General features: G+C 42.6%; 1 protein-coding gene across 2 annotated transcripts in view; it reads left to right on the top strand.

Moving 5' to 3' along the window:
- The window catches only part of GRIA1 (glutamate ionotropic receptor AMPA type subunit 1), a 120977-nt gene that overhangs the window by 74749 nt on the left and 28028 nt on the right, over positions 1-18200 (top strand). For both annotated transcript variants that reach the window (XM_058815439.1, XM_058815441.1), the window contains exons 7-11: positions 768-935; positions 5575-5679; positions 7766-7876; positions 8837-9043; positions 10748-11118. In XM_058815439.1, the coding sequence (XP_058671422.1) occupies positions 768-935; positions 5575-5679; positions 7766-7876; positions 8837-9043; positions 10748-11118 (962 nt within the window). The remainder of the gene's footprint in view (positions 1-767; positions 936-5574; positions 5680-7765; positions 7877-8836; positions 9044-10747; positions 11119-18200) is intronic.

The raw sequence follows: 18200 nt of genomic DNA on the forward strand, positions 1-18200 counted from the left end.
GTCAATGCTTCTGATTAAACAAAATGCTTGGGTAACAGGTGAAGGACTTTTAGGGCTGAGTCTTCCTCAGGGAGTGAAATCAGGAGCTTCTCCTTCACTTCCTAGCTGTGAAAGTCAAAACCAGCTTTTAGGAGTCAGCAGGGCAGTGGACATTACAGGGAGCAAGATGCTGCTGAACTTCATAGAAAGGAGGTGAGGACAGAGTGTTGCTGCTTTCTTAGCCTGGAAATGAAACTCAAGATACTTTTAGTAAGGAGGCAATATAAGAGTGGATTTTCATTAGAAGGCTTTCAGGGGTAGTTATGGAAAGATGTCCACAGGGATGAGTACATTTTTATAGGTTTTAGGGAATTTACCTGATTGATAAACAGCACCAATAGGAGGACAAGTGCTGATGTAATTTCTTCTCAGGTCAAGTTTTGTTTTGTTTGGAGTCTTTCCCTCAGCATTAGCTGTGCTCTGACCATAAAATGTATCTTGAAGAGTTGTTCTCAACCTCAGTTTCCAGGAAGAACCAAGATAGCACAAGGGTTTTGTACTTCTTGGGGCTTGGTGCTCTGGAATTTGTTTTGGTTTTTTGCCTAGGGAAACGCTATGGAAAACTATCAGTACAATCAGCCACTCACATTACGGGCTGCAGAGCTACAAATATATGTGCAAAGAATACAGGAAACATATAAAATAATAAAAATATAAACAGGTAAAATCCAAAGAGCATCAGAGCAAGGCAGCTGGAGGCTTACCCTGAGTGCCCTTTCTGTTTCCAGTATACATCAGCACTCACCTACGACGGCGTGCGGGTGATGGCCGAGGCCTTCCAGAACCTTCGGCGGCAGCGCATCGACATCTCCCGCCGCGGCAACGCCGGCGACTGCCTGGCCAACCCCGCCGTGCCCTGGGGACAGGGCATTGACATCCAGAGAGCCCTGCAGCAGGTTGGCAACCAGCCTGGGGGGTGGGTGTGTGCTGGGGGCACGCTGGGCACAGCCTGGGGTGGGGCAGGACGGGTGGGCAGCAGCAGAAGCACAAATCACTTGGGATGAGGAGGAGCTGATCCTTCTGGAGAAGGGAGGCCTGAAAAGCTCAGGGGTGCTTCCAGCAAACTGCTCTTCCTTGTAGCATCTGATGTGTCCTTGTGTCCTGGCAAATTTGGGAGAAAACCTCCAAAAGGGGGCCCCTCCATAAAGCAAACCCACACGGCCCCTCCCTCCAACCGGGTCAGGAAGCATTCCTCAGAAAGAAGTGGAAAGAACCTGTTTATTTAACAGGCAAAGCACCCCCAGCACACAGAATGAGCAATATCAGGTGACACCACTCTTTCACCGCTCTGAAAAAGATGACAAATTCAGAAAGTCTCTCTGGGGGTGGTCGCTCTGCTATCAGTTCCTGTGGCGCTGGGGCACCTGCTGCCCAGAGCAGGCCCCGCTGGGCCACAGGGTGCAAACTCTTGGTGTTCCCAGGGCCCAGTCCGGAGCAGGTTCAAGTAGGTCCAAAAAAGGAAAAGGAAAAACAGTGCAGGGAAAAATTTGGATTGCTTAGCTAAACTAACTAATGAGCAGAAGCAAAAAGCAGGAGCAAAGCAGGAGCAAGAGCAAAGCGAAAAGCCAAGCAAAAAGCAAAAGCAGCACCATGTACTGCCCCATCTCTGTGTCCTGCCAGCTGTGGGGGAGCAGACATAACAAAACCAAAACAAAACATTCACTCTTCAGGGCCAGTCTTGAAGGCACAGAACATAATATCCAGCATAAACAGAACAACTGAGGATACAAGCATCATAACCTCGCCCTAGGACACCTTGCCTGTTCTGATTTCTGTTGTTGTTCTAAAGCCAAAATATTATCCCATAAAATCAAGGGTCCCTATCTTTATGTTTCCCTCCCTAAAACACAGACCTGCTCAGACTGTGTTTTCTGCAGATTATTTGATTCTCTGTGCACTCAGCTTCAGTTCCAGCCTGCTAATGAATGCATGTGAATTTTGCCTTATGTGTTGGCTGTCACCAAAATGTTCTCAAAGTGCAGATTATAGCTTGTTTCATACTGTGAGGGCTCATAAAAGTCTTAAGAGCAGCCATTTAGATAGTTTATTCCTCAAATCTGATAGTCTTGCTTTTTTCCACTTGCATAAAATTTAGATTTTTGAATAAACAAAAATACAATGTGAAACTTACAGCAAGAGAGAAAAATAATTCACTCTTATCAAAGACTTACCAAGGTAGAATATTTTAAAATTTCATTAAATTTCAAGACTGACATTTACTTCTAGCACTTTTCTTTCTTTTCCTGACAGAAATAGATGGATTCCTTGCAAATACTGCTAGTTCAGTGTTATCCAAATATAGCTTATCCCATCTTCTTTCCTTAACTGTGAAGAAGGCAAAAAACCGCACCATTTATGTGGTTAATTTGTATAATATGTAAAGTTCCTCAAGTATTTTGTTTTGATTTGGTTTTGGCTTCCTGGTAAACAACAATTCCTTTAAAACCAAATCTTGCATCTGATTTGATTTTATTGCTTGGATTCAATTTGTTCCCAAGCCTGTCACTGACTTTCTGCATGACCTTGGGCAAATCACTGTCACAGCTTCTCCAAGCCCTTATAATAAAATCAGCCTCCCTGATGCATTAGGGAGATAGGTTACCTAATAAACATGAAATACTTGGAAGTCTTCTGATGAGCAATAGCTGCTCCAGCATTTTTCTTTATTGAATTTATGAGAATAAGATATCAAAATTAGACAGCTAGAAAATACAATTTGTGTGTGTGTGTGTGTGTGTGTGTGTGTGTGTGTGTGTGTGTTGGAAAATGTCCTCTGAAGTTTCCTTATATCTTCATTAAAACAATTTCAGAAGTCTTAATTTTTAGCTGGAGTGACTTTGGGTAAAGAACACAAAGACCCATTTGCAAAAGTTGCTTCTTTACAGATGAAAAATAATAATTTTTAAAAGGCTTGACCAGTTCAGTTGTGATGATCAAAATAAAAGACTGAAACAGGCAGGGCAAGAAGCCTCCTAGCAAAAAAATTAAGTTTGAATTTGATAATCTCCCAGTATTTAGTAATGTAGCAAGAAAGAGACAGAAGGAAATAGAATAACTTATGATAAAATTGAAGGTTTGAGTTATCCTTTCTGTAAAGACTCACAATTAAGGCAATTCTTACAGCTGCTCACAGTGTGCTTTTTCTTCACCTCCCATTTGTTAATGCCTAAAATTTTATAAGCTTTTTAAAAGCAAAAGGTTTCTCTACTTGCTTCTACTTAAACATCTGGATTAAGCTCTCAAATTGCCTTATTCCTGTTTAATGTAGGAAGGAACCACAGAACCATAAAATCATTTAGGCTGGAAAATCTAAGATCATCGAGTCCAAACATTATCCCAGCATTTCCAAGTTCACTAAACCACTAAACCATGTGCCCAGCACTGCCACATCCACACATCTTTTAAATCCCTCCAGAAATGGTGACTCCACCACTTAACTCCCTGGACAGGCCATTCCAATGCTTCACAACCCTTTTGGAGAAGAAATTTTTCCTAATGTGCAAACTAAACCTCCCCTGACACAACTTGAGGCCATTTCCTCCTGTCCTGTTGTTCTGTCTGGGGGGATAGACTGAACCCCACCTAACGAGGATTCATGGATGTCAGGAACAAAGATGAAAAGAAATATGAAGCATTCTTCATTTTTTTAAAAACAGAAATCTGGCATGTTCAAGGAGAATGCATGTTTTTATTAAAGATAATTACCTTTTTTTTCTTTTTTTACCAGAAAAACCCACAAAATATTGCTTAAAACCACTCCACCACGGTTTTGATTTTACTTTGAAAAGGTTATGATAATTTTAAACAAATTTTTATCATTATGGGGTCAGCACATCTAATAAGCAGAAAGCTAGTCCCTAACTGCTGACTAAGCCTGTAAAACAGAAGGCCACAACTGCATCCTTCTGCTCCAGATGTCCCAGCAAAGAGCCAAATGCCCATTCTTGTCTTACACACAAATGTGCTTAAATGTCTCCAGTTGACTTGAGTAGTGCTTAGCACTGTTGAAGTCAGTCCTGACTGTACTTTGCATTGCGTTTTTGCATTTTGCACTGCATTTTTTGGATTTTGCACTGCATTTTTGTATTTTGCATTTACCTTCAGAGGATGGTGAATGACAGAAAAGATGTGCTGCCTCCTGCAGCATGGATAGCAGAGATCCCTTTTGCATTTCAGTGACACATGGATACCACAGGATTAAGATTTTATTCACTCAGATAGAAGAAATTGATGCTGTAAACCTGCCTTTTAGTGCATACAAAGCTACAAAGCACAAGCACCTGTGACCTGAGCTTCAGAATTGGTCAGAACCTGAAAGGAAAACCAGAGGAGACATGAAAAAAAGCAGGCTTGGGAGTGCTTAAGACAATGGTGCTTTTTCAGCACATCTATTTTTTATGAGCATGTTGTGTCTTGTGAAAAGGGAAAAGCATGTTTGTCTAAATGTCACCAGGAATACCTCTTGGTTTGAAACAGCTTCAGAAAATGCTGGCAGATGTTCATTTTCATGACAAACCTTTGTTGTAACAGCTGGAAAACAAACACGGCTTAACCAGATTAACAACAGATTTCCTCTGTAAAGATACAGCCTCACTTCTTCACCATGGGTCTTTATTCTGAGGATCTCAGGTATTTTAAAAGGCTGTTAAATATCTGTCCCCATTTTTCATGTGGGAAGACTTCAGTTGCAGGGACAAGAGGTTTGTCCAAAGCAAGTGGAAAGGCAGAAAAAGAGCACTTCTCTGGGTGGTCTCCATAGAAACCCAAATCTGCACTAATTTTTCCTTGTTCCTGGTCCCCACTGCCTGGTCCCCACAGAGTGTGTGATTCTATTCAGGACCTCTTCTCCATTTCAGGCTGGGCACTTTTGCAGCAAGGGAATTTCAGGATGTGGGATGTGAGGTGAGCCTCACTTCAGCTCTACTGTGTTATCAGCAGATATTTACTGTTCAAAGTTTCCTATGCAAATGTCAATACTAAATTGTTAGATTTTATTAATCTGGTGCAGAGGTAATTAAATTTGCTTGATTACTTATAGACTCCTTTCTATACAAAAATAATGGCTGGGAGCTGTGGCCATGGTTTCACATTTCCTCCTGATTTACAATTCCTGATTTGAGCTGACAAATTCTTTGCCAAATCCCGACTCCAGGTCAGATTTAGAAAATACAAAACCCTGCAAACTCAAAGAGTTCAGAGCTGATTTAGCTCACTGTCACATCCCAAGAGGTGATGGGCTCACATTGTGATATAGCTCTTAGGCTGCTCTATGTTTTAAACCACTGAATTTTAAGATAAAGGGTTTTTAAATGAAAGAATTAGTTAAGAGGATGGCAGTGTCCATGGCCAGGCATGCTGTAGAGAGTGAGCCTTAGTGACAAACCAGTTTCAGGCAGGTATGCTGCCTCCCCTGCATGAATTGAGAGTAATGACTGCACTCAGCACCCTTCTTCCCCTCCCCTCTCACTGCTGCTGAGTCACCACTGCATGAAAAGCTGACCAATTTGCTGTTTCATTGCTATTTGTGTATTTAAGGTCCGTTTTGAAGGATTGTCTGGCAACGTTCAGTTTAACGAGAAAGGACGCAGGACCAACTACACCCTCCATGTGATTGAGATGAAGCACGATGGGATCAGAAAGGTAAAGCAGGGAGTGACCAACATCCTGTGTCAGCTTCCAGCCCATATTGGAGTGGCAGTGTGGCTGGGTCTCAACAGGCATTCCTGTTCATGAAAATTTGTTTGTGGACAAACAGCAAGGGCATTCCCAGCTCTAGGCATAAGCAAAGCCAAGCACTAGGGAGAACTCATGGTGTGTTTCTAAAAAATTACAACATTTGGAAGGTGTTATCAACAGCAACAAGGGCATTTCAAGTGTGGCAAAAATTTTCCAGGATGCTAAGACTTGGTCAGCTCACCTTTGCTATTGGCACAGTGTGTTGGTGCAGGCCCAGCTCTAGGTCTGGCTTTGCCCTTCCACTTTTCCAAGGATAAACAAAGGCAGAGCCAGGCAGAAGCTGTTTGCCCCAACCATTGTAAGTGAACCCTTTATGTTGACCTAATTCTGTTCTCCTTGAAGTGACAAAAGCTTTAGCACTAACCACGTCCCAATAGCTACACAGACCTTTGTGCTCTTCTGAAGTCTTGATCACTTTCTGTATCCCAGGCTCTTTGAAAAATCTGGCCTTATTCAGAGATACCAAGCCCTTGAAACATGAATCCTTTTGAAAATCTGACTCTAGGTGCTTATGTCCCACTTTAGATACCATGTATTTGAAGAACAGAGAATAATTCAGTTATTCCTTGATAAAGGAGAGTTACTATGTATTTTGGAAAGGGGCATTCTCTGAATCTCCTCAGTCCCCTGAAAGATAAAAAACTTGTTTGAAACTAACAAAAATGTAAATAATGAAAGTTCCATATTTACAGCCCCTATCTCAAATCTATGCTTGCATATGAGAGCAGCAGGTGTGAGATCAAAGCCCCCCACAGTCTAGTGGAAAAAGGCAAATTTTCTTTGACAAATAAAATAAATGTGATTTTGAAGCTGTACAAAGCAGTCGTCCTCCACTGCAAAGTATTCATAAGAGGACAAAGGCAGCATCATGCCCAGTTTGGGTCTCTGAGCTTCAATAAGTTGGCAGTCTGGAGAGTCTAGAGGAGATGAAATTGAGTGTATTGATTTTTCTATGTATATACCATCAGAAATAATATTTGTTTGAAAGACACATACATCATTGCCATGATGCATATTCTAGTTTAGACCCACCAGGTGAGAGGTGCAAAGCAAACATCCATGTCTCCACTTTTGTTGCCCTAGGGCAGAGCTTTGAAAGCCCTTTCCTCACTTTCCATTCTTTTTGTCTGTGCAATAATGAGTGATTAGAAGCCTGCAGAGATTTTTTTTCTCCTCAGCTGTCATGATCTCTAATCTGCCATCATCAGGTTCCTGGTCATGCCCTGGTTAATACCTTTTCCCATTTATGATAAGAAATTCCTTTCATATGAGCAGAGCTCAGGCAGCTTCATACTTACATGAGGTGATGGAAAACCTCTTATAAAATCAAGCCCTCCAAGTGGATAACCTCAACCATGATCTTCCTAGAGATATTTGCCAGCACTCTGCTTTACCTGCAAGGAGTGATAGAGCTGCCCAAATCCCTGATTATTACTAAGCAGAATTTAACCTCAGAATTTTTCCCTTTATAAATGCTCAGTTTATTTATAACCCCAAACTTTTGACACTGGCACAGGAATGGGGGAGAAGTTCTGACTTGATTTTTTGGCCTGTTGTCTCAAGATGTCCCAAGACTGACTCCAGCACTCATGCAAGCTTTCAGCTGCAGGATGATTTTTCATCACCCTCTAGCACCTGCACCGGCAGCAGACAAGCTCACCATTAGAATAAATTTGGAAGTCACACAGGGAAAGTGTGAACTTTCTTTGTAGGAATGGCAATAATCTCCAGTACAATGTGATAAATGTTTTTGCATGCATACAAGCACTGTGCTACTGTAGCACATCATGCACATTATTATTTTCAGGCTGGAGGCACAGTGGGATGGGGAATTTCCCTGTCCCCTTTACCGAAAGCATGAAAAATCAGGAGAGGAGATTTCTGGCTGGGTATGAACATGCAGAGAAGGCTGATCTGGCTTGGATGACCCTGTTACTGTACCTTGGCTAATATTCCAAAGCCATATTAATCCTGGTTTTCTATTGGGCAGATTGGCTATTGGAATGAAGATGAGAAGCTGGTCCCAATAGCTGTAGATACTCAAAGTGGCAACGAGTCTACGAGCCTGCAGAACAGGACCTACATAGTCACAACTATCCTGGTAAGTACCATGACTTCCACCCCAGCTCTCCCTCTCCCCATCTTCCTGATGTGCAGGCTCCCTCTTCCCACTCATGAGCCCTTCTTTGTATTATATCATTTTTATAATAGCAATAATAATAATAATGATAATGATAATAATAATAACAACAATAATAGCATTTACTGTTTCCTGCCAGCTCCATAAAGGTATCTGCAAATTGCTGTGGCTAATTAAATAGGTATTAAAGAGCTCTCATGCTTAAGTGTAGAAAATACAAAAGATTATGACAAGATAGAGGCATCAACACAGGCAAATCAGGAACATTGTACCTGTGGTTTGTATTTATCCCACAGAATGGGGGCTGCAGTTTTGGGAAGGATAAGCTGTTTTGTTCAGAGAGGATGAATCATTGCTTTAAAAGCAAATCTCCACTGTAATCACGAAGGAATAATAGGTAGCCCACAATGTATGGTATCATGTATTGTGTCATTGTATACACTTAACCTGCAGAAACGTGAAATATTACTAATTTGATTGTTGATTGCTTACTGGGAGTCTGCAGAGAAGGCACAATACCCAAACTGAGTTAAACACTTTAAGGCTCTCTCCTGTCCAGCAGATTTGATTCTCCCTGTGCCCACACAGGCAGGCATGGCTTTAAAAATTCACAGCTCAAATACATTAAATACCCCTTACAGAACTACACTGAAAGGTTTGTCGCCCAAATCCCACCAGCTACTCCATTCCCCTCAGGTCCATCACTGCAGGAGCTGCACACAGATTCTGCATGAATGAAAAGAATATACCATAATACAAAAAGAAATCAGAATTTGTACCTTCTAGAACAAGCCCATGGTGTGTTGGCTGTGTGTGTTGTTGGCACAGCAACACAAAGCCAGAGCTTTGCAGGGAGACCAAAAGTTGGTGTGCACATCTGGGACGAGGAGTGGGGCTCAATGCTGCTCTTCTGTGTGCCAGGAGGACCCGTACGTGATGCTCAAGAAGAATGCCAACCAGTTTGAGGGCAATGAGAGGTACGAGGGCTACTGTGTGGAGCTGGCTGCCGAGATTGCCAAGCACGTGGGCTACCACTACCGGCTGGAGATCGTGCGCGACGGCAAGTACGGCGCGCGGGACCCCGACACCAAGACCTGGAACGGCATGGTGGGAGAGCTCGTCTATGGGGTGAGTTTCCAACCTCAAGGTGTGGGAACCCAGAACATCCCTCTGGCAGTCCAGGATGGCCAGGACCCCTGCCAGGGGGCTCAGAAGCCCTGGCACAGAGCCCAAAACACCTGTGGGTTTGATTATGACCCATGGAGCAAATTACCAACCTTAGATGAAGATCAGCAAGCCACAACAGTTTGGGTAGAATAATAGTGAAGTTATCACAGGGTGGAAAAGTAGATTTTTGGGGGTTTTGGTATGGGGGGTCAGGAGGCAAGATGGAGGGAACTGGGTGTGTCCAGCCTTTCTCCTTCTTCCTGGCCTCCATCTTCTGCTGTGATGTTGGCATTTACAGATTGGTTTAGAGTAGAAGCTCACTGTCTAACATAGGTGATAGGTATTGAAAAGTAATTGTAAACATTGCATACATAGTTTTTAGTATAAAGACATAACACTGCCCTGGGGGCAGGCAGTGTGCCTGGAACTGTCCTGCTGGATGGACCTCAGCAGGGCAGGAGAAAAATTTTTATAGATAAGATACAATAAACAACCTTGAGACCAAGAAATGAAGAGCTCTGACTCCTTCTTCAAGCGCTGGCCTGGGAAAAGAGACTTTCTAACTTTTCTCAGGGTCACTCTGACAAGCTAAAGATCCCAACAAGAAGGAGTCCTGCCCTCTCTCAGCCTGAGCTCTCCAGAGGACTGCAGCTCAAATAATCAGCCCAAGTGAAATGTTTTAATTTAGGGGAGAGACGGCACATTTTGTGCCTATGGAAATGTCAAAACGTTTGCTTTCAACAGTTCCAAGATTCTTTTTCTTTACCTTTTTAGAAGAACAAGTATCGAAAGGTCATATTTTCCCACGGGTAGAATCTCCAAATTTTACCCTGTTTTATATTTGCATGGTAATAGCAGGATAAAAGAAGAAAAATATTTCAAACACTCAGCACATGAGTGGTGAATGGAAGGATGAGATTACTTTCTGTCCAGCCACTCATTTCCATCATCAGGGATGTACACCTGCACCCTAAACCTGGTTTGGTGTGATAGTTCATCCTCTGTGAGGTTTAGGTCATTCCTCAGACAGAGGGATCTAATTTCCCTTTCCCTACAAGGGAAATCATGCAGGGAGCATCAGTCCCCAAGTCCATGTGAGACTGTGTTGGAGTGGGGACGATTTGTCTCCTGATGGTAGCTCCACTGTAAATGCTGCCAGCCATTTCAATGCATCTCCCTCTCCATTTTCAAGATGGACTGCAAAATTAGTGGAGAGTACATATCAGTGTGCTGCAACATTTTTCCTCTTCTCTGCATCAGTTATGCAATCAAAAGACAGTTCCTGATGGAAGTAAACATCCTGACATCCTTTTTCAGGAGATTGGCCTTTCCTTGCCTCTTTTGATGTCTGGATGGTAAAGCTCTTTTAGAGAAAATCATCTTCATCATATTGTGACATCAGTGGATAAATCAGATGAGAAGAGCTGGGTGGCTGCAAAAAGAAAGTGCTGTGATTTCAAAACAGATCTGGTAATCAGTAGCAATAAAATGGAAATAATCCACCAATATTATGGGCTTCTCCTTTTTAACCTTTTTCTTGGAATTGGTTTTGCCTGATTTCTTCTCAGATAGCGAGGTTAAACAGAGATCAAAGGATCATACACTGCAATTAGTAGATACATTTTATTCCCAGTCTGAAAATCTCTTTTCTGTCTCATTTTTCAGAGGGCAGATGTGGCTGTGGCACCATTAACCATCACCCTGGTTCGAGAAGAAGTTATAGACTTTTCCAAACCATTCATGAGTTTAGGTATATCAATAATGATAAAAAAACCTCAAAAGTCCAAACCAGGAGTTTTTTCCTTTCTGGATCCTTTGGCCTATGAGATCTGGATGTGCATTGTTTTTGCCTACATTGGAGTGAGCGTTGTCCTCTTCCTGGTGAGTCGCTTCAGCCCCTACGAGTGGCACACTGAGGAGTACGAGGAGGGACGGGACCAGCCAGCCAATGACCAGACAAATGAGTTTGGGATATTCAACAGCCTCTGGTTCTCCCTAGGAGCTTTCATGCAGCAAGGATGTGATATTTCTCCAAGGTGGGTTGCCTTCCCCAATCAACCTTCTTCCAGTTCTCATAGTTTAATCTTTCTGCGTGCTTTGAAGCTGAACAGGTTCTACTTTTACCTCCTTTCCTGAACCAAAGTGTGGCTTTGTGAATCAGTTACAGACTCAGAAAGGATCCAAAAGTTCACAGGTCTCACAGCTGTGAACTTGGGATCTCAAACTTGACACCATGAAAATACCATTTAAATTTTTATTGGGGAGCTCTTTTGAGGGAATTTACAGAAATTATAACATGCTTTTCTAAAGCCGCCCAATTGCAATCAAATTTTGTCAGTCATTTATTTTGTTGCTGCTAGAAATAAGATGATTCCAGCATTATAGGGAAGATAAAAACTTCCAGCAAGGTAGGGAGAAATAATAAATAGGTGCCCAGTGAAAGGTTATATGGTCTGCACTCCAAATATGGAGCACAATGAGTGGCTTAATTGTTACTGGCCTTTAAAAAGGTTAGAGAAAGACCAAGTTACATCCTGCTTTCCATTTCAGCCAACAGTTCTGCTGCCTGAAAGTTCAGGCGGACCCAACATCCAAAGTGTTCCTGAAGGAACTTTTTGGTGAATGACTCTTGTGATTTACTTGGGTATTTTTTACTTCCTTTTGGAGGCTTTGTCTCCCTTCTCCTCAAAGGAAGTTCCATCCAGAAATACCCATCTTATGGGCAAAGACAGTGGGCAGAGGCTGATTTCCAGCCTGCTGTGGTGGCATCAAAGCTCAGGGGATGAGAGGGAGACACAGCTCCATGGACAAGGGGAGATAACTCCGTGCAGCTCAGCACAGCCCCCCTGGCATGGCAGGGAAGACTGAGCACCAGCTTTTTGGCTATCAGATGCCAATTTATCCAAATGTTAATGAGCTTGTGATAGCAGGGAAATAACAGCCTGCAGGGCACTTTGATAGTGACAGTCTTTATGAATATGTTTTATTATCTGATCATTGATTAGTAGGAGGGTGGACAGAGAATCCAGAAAGTCTCCCCAGCAGAGGGAATTTCAACTTTATTGCTGTCTTGTAACCAGCCCCATGCATTAGGATCAGGTTATTGTGATTTTTATTTTCATTGTTGTTTTTGTCATTATTTTTATTTAGAAAATAAAATGTCTTCCTTTGAGGCCATTTCAATAGGTGGTTTCTGATCCAAGGAGGAGCAGGGAGAGGTGAAAAGCTGAGGCTTTGAGGAATAGCAAATTTGGTAACATCTTTAATAAAAAGTGTCAGGGAAAGATCAGTGGGTTTGATCCAGATAACAAGATTTGCCCTAGCTAAACAACATCCTTTGAATCACCATTTCAAAGTGTGATTTTATTTTGCTTTGAAATGGGAAATGAGAATTATTCCATCATTGTTATTTTAATGTTGGTTGATTTAATCATCCTGATAATGAAAATTACAGTTTCATTGAAACCAATATTTTCCCATGGAACACAAGAGCAGTTTCTGACTGCTACAACTATTGGCAAGATGATAAAAACTTAAAAATTAAATGGGAATTATTATAACTCCCAGTACTCTGAGTACAGCTCCATGAGGTGGTTGTAAGGGGAGAGGGATATTTTTGTGTGATGTGAAAGCCAGGAGGAAGCAAAGAGTGAGAATTTCTGTAGGATGTTGTTGTGCAGAAAAGCTCTGAGCCCGCTCCCTGTTTCACATGTATTTTTCACACGAACCCAGTGCAGGATTTCTGTGACACATCACTTAGAAATGAACACTTGGTAGAATGACACTGTGGGCAGGTGGGGATATCTGCTCTATTCTAATATATTTCCTATGTGCTTGCTTCTAAACTTATCTCTACTATCTCTCAGCATCTCCCCAGTAATGCATTAACCAACATAAATAGCTTCTGTTATACATCTGTTCTGTCATTCTCTCCCCAGCAGAAAGGAGCAAGTGCAGGGGTGTATTTTGTTTTTGTAGAGGTTTTTGGGTTGTTTATTTCAGTTTTGTTTTGGAAAGGACCAGGGGAAATTTGTCTGAAGGTTTGTTTGTTATTTTTCCAGATCGTGCTTGTTTTAAGTGCATATGCCACTATGTATTTATCATTAAAAAAAAAAGAGTAAGATCAAAACCACAGACACATCACTCAGCACAGCAGGTGGTGAGGTTTGCAGCAATAACTTGCTCTTGTAAATCTGCATTCCTCAGTCTCAGACCAGTCCCCAGGGAACTTTGATGCCCCAAAGAGACAAAAATTCGCTTTTGAAGGAAATTGTCCTTTTTAAGGACAGTCTTACTAGGCAGAGCTTTAAACAGGCTTTTAAGTACATTGGGGACAACCTACCAAGGACTTTAAAGACCCACTGTGAATTTGGTGACCTGTGGATGGCCAAGAGAGAGCAGAGCTGTGGGTTACCTGCTCAGAGCCTCTTTGCAGGAGGTCAACTGAAGCTCTGAATCCTTCATGTCTAGGCATCGACTGGGTGGATGTGACAAAGGGCAGGCAGCAACCAGTCATGGAGAGTCCCAGCTGGAGTGTGTTGTGCCTGTGGGTGCTGAAACACGACCATGAGCAGGGAATCCATCCAGGAATGACTCCATGGTAAATGTGTGGCTTCAAACCAAGGGGGCTGAGAGCTCTCGGACATTTCCCACTGGAGTGTGTGCCCACCTTCTGCACCATCACTGACCCCACTGGGTGTGGAACAGTCCCTGCCAGCACTAATTTGCCCTGGTTGAGGTGAGACAGCCCCTGTTGTTGCCCTTAAAGCACTCAAAGCAGGGGCTGGTACCCAGCAGGGTGAGGGAGAAGCAGCAGCTCAGAGCTGTGCTCAGCTCCACAGGGACAGGCAGGAATCAGTGACTCTGAAATGGGCCATAAACCATTAGGCTTTGCTAAGTGCCACCTTAGCTTCAGAAAACTGCAATGAAATTGCAAAAGCACTCATTAAAGGTGAAATACGGACCCAGAAAGGAGCTTCTCGGAGCAGGCATCAGAGGTAATAAATAACCCACAGCCAATAGCGAGAGCCTGCGGAAAGAAAAATGTGAAGTAAATATGACTCACATTGTACCATTTTCAGAACTGTAATTTGATAAATTGTCTTCAGAGCTTAAAATAGCCACAGTGTGTAGCAGCTGGCGGGGGTAGGACCTTGCTAAAGTCCAGCACGTTGCAGCCATTCCTCACTTAGGATGGACTTGAGGCCTTTCAGAAGGAGACTGAGGGGAGGCTTGGGCTTCCCATCTCCTCTGCAGCAAAACAAGGCATCAGAATTTTTCATCTTCTCCATCATTTTCTGCAAAATAAATAATTTGACTGTTGTGAAAAGAATGGAAAAACAGGGAGCAAAATAGCATCTCTTGTCAGCTTCTTATCTTGATCTCCTATTTTTTGTTATCACAAAATATGTTGCTTCATATGGTTTGAGCCCAAAAGCATCTTCTTGTATATTAAAGACTATTAAATTTAATCCAGTTATTCTTCCTGTGACTCAGAAAATTTATGTTTGACTAAAATGAAATACATTTGGTTAAAACAGATCTTCCAGAAAGGCATTTTTTCTTCATTTGAAAATACCATGAGCTAGAATAGACAGTTACTCTCAGCTGAGTTGACGGCAGGAACCTTGTCCCATGTCAGGTTTGGCAGGTGGATAAATATCACACAATATCACCTGGTGAATGCAGACATCAGTTGTGCCTTGCCAGAGGAAAATTAAATAAAGATCTCCAAAAATTAGTTTCACTTCTTGGAGCCTCTCTTTACTGTTGAAACAAAAAGGATACATATTCTGAATTCAGATCAAAATCTGCTGTGAGTAGAAGGGAAATGCATACTCATATCATGGCACACTGGGGTATCTTCTCATGATAATTGAGCAGCACAGCTTGAAATCACTCATTATAATCTGTCTCATAGAGAACAGAGCTGGAGATGTCGTGGTCAGCCTGTGCTGGGAGTGAATGGTGGATGAAGCTTTCATCCCATCTGAAGTGGGGGCCTGGACAGAGGAAGCTTTCATCCCATCTGTGTCTGAGAGAGAGCCTGGACAGGGGATGCTTTGGGAGCATCAGCAGGGCTGCCTGAGCAGGAAGAGCCTCTGTGCAAGGTGGGACCACAGCTGGGAAATGCTCAGGTCACACCAACATTAAAATAACAATGATGGAATAATTCTCCTTCCCCATTTCAAAGCAAAATAAAATCACACTTTGAAATGGTGATTCAAAGATGTTGTTTAGCGTGCCCTAAAGACTGTGGGGTTCAATGTGGGCAAGGAGACATGGCTCAAGCTACCATCCACCCTCCATCTGGTTTGGGATAAAGAGCTAACAGGGTCTTCCCTGGCCTGCAGAGGCTTTGCAGGGTGCACTGGGCTGTGCCAGGCAGCGACCACAGCTGGGTGTGCTGAGCAGGGAGCTTTGCTGGCAGAGATGATGGATGGCTGCACTCCCAGGCAGGAAGGAGAGAGATAGACGCTGGCTGCTCTCCAGTCAATAGATACAATCTATTATTTATCGGCATCTTGTGGACATGGTTATTTGTTTTTTTGTGACATGGGAACAGTGCTCTGACTGATCTGTGCTGTGTGCTCATGTTCACTGCTCCTCCTCAGTCTCACTCCTGCATTCCATCAGAGTGGTTTGTCTGGGGAACAGCAAACCAGGTATTTATCATGTACCTGTAATTAATGCTGAGCATTTTCCTCTGCTCTTTTTCCAGTTTATTTACATTTCTTTTTAGCCCAATTGAAAAAAGTCACAGGAGACCTCAGATTTTGAAAGACAGCAGCATTTTAAATTTCAACAAGATCTTCCCAATACTGAAAGGGTTTAGCCAGTTTTGGGGCAAAAACCAAATCAGAAATTGATTAGAACAAAAAAAAAAAAAAATTGTGGGGGTTTTTGTTTGGTTTTTTGGATTTTTTTTTTGTGGTTTTTGTTGGTTTTTTTTTTAGTGAGAGGATTGATTTGGATTTTTTTCAAGGAAATTATTTCTGTTCCATCCTTTGTAAACTTACATTTGCAGGGTACTTACTTATTTTGCTAAAAATTTAGCATTAGAGAAATTAGAACCAGCTGCATTTAGCAATCAAAAGGAATTTAATTCCTTCCTGAAAAGAGGGCTGAGCAGGGGTATTTATCTGATGACTCTTCTTGATTTCAGTAAGTGTCTTCTCTGGCACTCCAAGCAATCTGCCTTGAAAACGGCCTCAGATTGCACCAGGGGAGATTTAAATTGAAGTTTAGGAAAAATTTCTTCACTGGAATGGTGGTCAGGCATTGAAACAGGCTACCCAGGGAAGCGGTGGACTTGCCATCCCTGGAAGTGTTCAAAATGCATGGACATGTGGTTTAATGGTGAATTTTAATGGCAGTGCTGTGGAAATGTTGGACTCCGATCTCAGAGGGCTTTGCCAGCCTTAATGATTCTGTGGGGACAAAGCTCAGATTCATTCATTTGTGCTGGTTTGCTTGAAGTGGTGAGCTGGCTTTCTTTGAGAATAAAAGTAAGGAAATCAGGACTTCAACTTCTGGAAAAGTCTCTTTGCCTTATAAAAGTGATTGCAAATGATGTTGCAATTATCTCTACCTGGCAGAGTTAATTATGTCCAGGGAGAGCAAGCTCAGGTCACAGGGTAACAGCAGCACTTGCAAATCACCAGGAACTGATGACCACACTTATTTCTAAAATGCACTTAACCAGGGAAAGTTACTCACCAGAGGAACAGCTTGACAAATTGCACAATATCCAACTGAACAGTCCCCTTTGGAGTCTGTGCACTTCCATGGCAACCAGAGCGTGGCAGCCAGGGGAAAATGGAAATTCTTTTAAAATAATCATCCTTGCTGTCCTTTTTTTTCATTTGGAAAGAAGGAGGAAATAACCAACCGAGAGAGCATTGTTGGAACGATGCAATTTGTTCTGTAAAGGAAAAATTAGTCTTTTGAATTTGCACACTCTGCCATCTGAAAATGTCTAAATGCTGCAGAGGTAATGAATGCTTCCTCCACTGACCTGTAAGCTACTTCCTCAGGATGCTTTTCCTTTCAGGCATATTTAATCATTCTCCCACAGTTCTGACTTTGGGCCTTTGGCGTTGAGGTTGATGGGGGACAGCAAGAAATTTGCTGAAACTCCTCCCATTGAGTGACAGATTCACTAATCATTCCACCAGCTGTGTTTAAGATAAGTCATCAAACACTTCATCTAAAAGCAGATATATTAGCCTAAAAATACTTTTGCAATTTCTTTCTTCAGGACTAAATAAATGTTTCTCATGTTTTTCGTTGAAAACAAAGTTGAAAATAGCAGGGGGGAAAGTGCATTTCCCTTTTTTTAAAATATCTTGGGAAGTTTTATATGAAAGAGGGTAGATTTGGAATAGATATTAGGAAGAAATTCTTGCCTGGGAGGGTGGTGAGGCCCTGGCAAAGGTTGCCCAGAGCAGCTGTGGTTGCCCAGAGCAGCTGTGGCTGCCCCGTCCCTGGAAATGTTCAAGGTTGGGTTGGATAGGGCTTGGAGCAACCTTTGAAGGTTGTCCCATGACAGAGGATTGGAAGGAAATGAACTTAAAAATCCCTTTCAACTCACACCATTCTGTGTTCTCTGACATGGAACTGGAAGGTGCTGTTTGTGTTTCTAATGCTGGGCACTGACTCAGGATGATGAGGAGCACTAAGATTTACAGAGCTGCCTTCTGACAGTCACAGCCTCCTCCCTGACTGCAGCAGGAGACTCTCAGAGCCTCCAGGGACCCCCCTGCTGTACTCAGACTTGCTGATTTTCAGTCAGTGAGAGCAGCAGGCTTTTTCCCATTTCCTCTCAATAACAAGTTGTTCCTGAGCAGTCAGCTCAGCTGGGCTCTGCAGGCAGGACTGAGTGTGGTTGTGTCTCTCTAATAGTTAGGTCGACTGCCAAGTGTTTTTGTCAAAGAATAAGGGTTGTGAGGAGCTGAATGGCCTCCACCTCCCTCAGGTGCTGTCCTCTGCAAGGCTGCCTCTCACATACTGCTTTAATGTTGGCACTCCAAAAAAAATATTGTGGTTAAGATGGGAAGCCCTGAGCGTGTTTTCACAGGAAAGCCCTGCTTAAATAACTCTTCCATATGCTGTACAT

The sequence above is a fragment of the Ammospiza caudacuta genome, chromosome 16 (assembly GCF_027887145.1).
Source record: "Ammospiza caudacuta isolate bAmmCau1 chromosome 16, bAmmCau1.pri, whole genome shotgun sequence".
Classification (NCBI taxonomy): domain Eukaryota; kingdom Metazoa; phylum Chordata; class Aves; order Passeriformes; family Passerellidae; genus Ammospiza; species Ammospiza caudacuta.